Raw genomic sequence first — 3,079 nt, 5'->3', positions numbered from 1 at the left:
TCCGCCCCTGCTTCTAAACATACATTTTGGTTTAATTAATTATTCAGTAATTTAGTATGGAATATATGATAACACGGTATACATACGATAATACGAGTATATCATATACCAACTCCAAATTATAGGTATATCAATTATATTTCAATATTACATAAATCGGTTACAAAAGGAGGTGCTAAGGTAGCTCCAGCTAAAACCACCCGCAGCAATAGACAGTCAACGAGAATTTTGCCATAGAGTAAGCAACTGCATTGCGGTACCTGTTCTCGTAAGTTATCGTCAAAGATAGTTATTGAGTACTACTCCGTATATAATTACATATTTCTATCCTTAACCATTAACCAAAGTTTCTTTGATCGAATAGTATATTTTGATAATCTTATTACTTCTTCATTTTGAAATATTTGTAAGATCGAAAGTCGTCAAAAATATTACATGTAAACGATAATATTAAAAAGATGTAAGAGTTGGCAATAATAATTGCCATATGAATTAACGTGCATTACGTACGAGTTAACATTATTTTGCATGTGAAAACCCTAATTAATTATATTCCCTAACATTGTACGTTGACATTCTAAGTTTCTAACCCATGATTAAGGCACTTATGTACTACTACCTCTTTACTATAAAATCATTGTAATTCTTAGGTTTTTAGTCACACAATCAACAAACAAAACGTACGAAACACACATTAATAATTTCTGTCATTTTTGTCAGAGAGAGCAAACATTCTTCCAAAATGATGCTTCAAAAGTTATCCTCATTCATGGCTATTTTTGCCATGTTTATAGCTATTACAAGTGCGACCGGGTTAAAGACGGATTATTACAAGTATACGTGCCCTAACGTCGAGAAAATTTCTAAGAGGATTACTGAGCAATATGTTGGCCATACTCCAAATCTAGCTCCCGGCTTGCTCCGAATGAATTTCCATGATTGCATTGTTAGGGTATGTGTCCGATTTTCCTTACTTTTTTTTCGGTATCTTTAATATGTGCTCTTCAGATACATGTTAGACTAACGGTTATTCTATTGAACTTTGTAGGGTTGCGATGCTTCGCTTTTGTTGGATCCTACACCTTCGAACAATCAAACAGAGAAAGATGCTGTCCCAAACGTAACACTAAGGGGATTTGAGGTCGTTGATGCCATCAAAGGAGCCTTAGAAAAGGAGTGCCCCGGCGTGGTTTCGTGTGCTGATGTGTTAAGCTTGGCTGCTCGGGATGCAGTTGTCACGGTATACACTCTATTTTATACGGAGTATCAGATATCAGCTAAATTTTCAGCTAGTTTGTTTAACTGTTTTGATAATATCAATTCTAATTTTCAGCTTGCTTAACGTCTGACACAACTAACTTTTCAGATTTCAGCTAAATTTTTAGTCAATTTCGCCTAACATAGCCTATTAATTAACTAAATCAAACTTATATATGAAATGCAGATTAAAGGACCATGGTGGAAAGTGCCTCTTGGTAGAAAAGATGGAAAAATTTCACTAGCTTCCGAAGCATTGGCGAATATTCCATCACCATTTGCAAACATTACTACCCTTACACAAAACTTTGCAGCTGTTGGATTAACCAAAAAGGACTTGGTCGTCCTCTCAGGTAACCTTACTATTTTTGGAAAATGAGATGGCGTCACTGGTAATACCGAGCCTTGCTACCACTCTCTCACATAGTCATATATAATATATTACGTATTTTAAAGTGAATGGATCGTATATAAAGATGTGACTGTATGAGACAACATTGTACTGAGTCTCGATAATATTACTGATAACGTCTTATCATTATCTGTTCTGTTTTTACTTGTATTATTATGTTCTTATTTTTTTAATTAAAATTCTAATTATTAATCCATATATACCGGAAATATAAATGTGCATGACAAATTAACCTCGTTTATTCATAATGTCTATCCAAATAATTACGTAATATATTATCGATGATCAACTAATTGATACTCCCCACATGTCAATTCATTCAACATGCATATGCATCACTGTATATAAGGTGCCAAAATTTGACGGTTGTTATTTTTATTAGTTGCAATGATTAACTAATTAATCGAGATTTATTTTAATACCGTGGTTAAAATAAAGATATCGTGTATGCATGCATGCAGGTGCACACACCATTGGAATTGGCCATTGCTTCATCATCCAAGGCCGATTATACAATTTCACCGGAAAAGGTGACACCGACCCCACCCTATCACCATCCTACGCTGCATGGTTAAAAACCAGGTGCCCTAAATTGGTCGGCGACTCTAAATCATTCGTTTTTATGGACCGAATTACCCCTAAGGTCTTTGACGAGAAGTACTTCACAATGGTGACACAACATAGAGGGCTCTTCCAGTCTGATGCCGCGCTTTTGGATGATTCTGAGACGAAAACCTACCTTGAGTCACAAGTTACCTCATATGGATCAACTTTTGCTAAGGATTTTGCTGAGTCCATGACTAAAATGATTGAGATTGGTGTTCTTACTGGTTCTCAAGGGCAAGTTAGGAAGACTTGTGGTGCTGTCAATTATTAAGGGTTCTAATAAAATAATTCTTGCAAATGTTTTGAATATCATTTGATTTTTTTGTTTGTAATTTTTAATGTATTGGTGTTGGAATTATTTTGTACTCCATATTATTTGTTAAGTTAAATTAATAAACATGTAACGTTTCTCATTTAGCAATCAACATGATCCATTGGTTGATAAAAATCTTTGAAGTGTAAGGATATCGTCCACACTAATACTGAATACGACGACTCTCTTATAAAACCATCTTACATAAGAGGTGTCCAATACAAGATAGTCGAACATATAATAATATTTTAATTGTGTTATCTTAAAGTTTGATTTTTGAAATACTTTATTATGTATTTACATATGTCATTTATCAATCAACATAAAATATTAATTAAATGGTTAAATAAAATAAAAATATTTAACAAATTTATTTTAGGTTAATTAGCTTTGGGCCTGTATCCTCACCATGCAATTGTGCATCCAGTCACCTTCGTTCGTCTCTTTTTAAACTATGACAAGAAGAACGTCGATCGCCGTTTTCGAAGGCA

The 3,079-nt window shown here is 34.0% G+C and overlaps 1 protein-coding gene across 1 annotated transcript; it reads left to right on the top strand.

Annotated features, from left to right (window-relative positions):
- Nucleotides 1-678: 678 nt before the first annotated feature.
- LOC141610701 (peroxidase 1-like) lies at nucleotides 679-2,681 on the top strand. Its single transcript, XM_074428919.1, has 4 exons — nucleotides 679-952; nucleotides 1,049-1,240; nucleotides 1,445-1,610; nucleotides 2,131-2,681. The coding sequence occupies exons 1-4, from the start codon at nucleotides 743-745 to the stop codon at nucleotides 2,544-2,546; spliced, it is 984 nt and encodes a 327-aa protein (XP_074285020.1). The 5' UTR covers nucleotides 679-742; the 3' UTR covers nucleotides 2,547-2,681.
- The last annotated feature ends 398 nt before the right edge of the window (nucleotides 2,682-3,079 follow it).

Source organism: Silene latifolia, chromosome 11 (assembly GCF_048544455.1).
Source record: "Silene latifolia isolate original U9 population chromosome 11, ASM4854445v1, whole genome shotgun sequence".
NCBI classification, from domain to species: Eukaryota; Viridiplantae; Streptophyta; class Magnoliopsida; order Caryophyllales; family Caryophyllaceae; genus Silene; species Silene latifolia.
Note: the sequence above shows the minus strand (reverse complement) of the source record. Positions and strands in the feature narration are given on the sequence as shown.

Excerpts from the sequence above, each read along its gene's own strand:
- LOC141610701 (XM_074428919.1), top strand. The coding sequence starts at position 743 with ATGATGCTTCAAAAGTTATCCTCATTCATGGCTATTTTTGCCATGTTT. Across the intron at positions 953-1,048 it reads TCCATGATTGCATTGTTAGG|GGTTGCGATGCTTCGCTTTT; the intron begins GTATGTGTCCGA and ends TGAACTTTGTAG. Across the intron at positions 1,241-1,444 it reads CTCGGGATGCAGTTGTCACG|ATTAAAGGACCATGGTGGAA; the intron begins GTATACACTCTA and ends TATGAAATGCAG.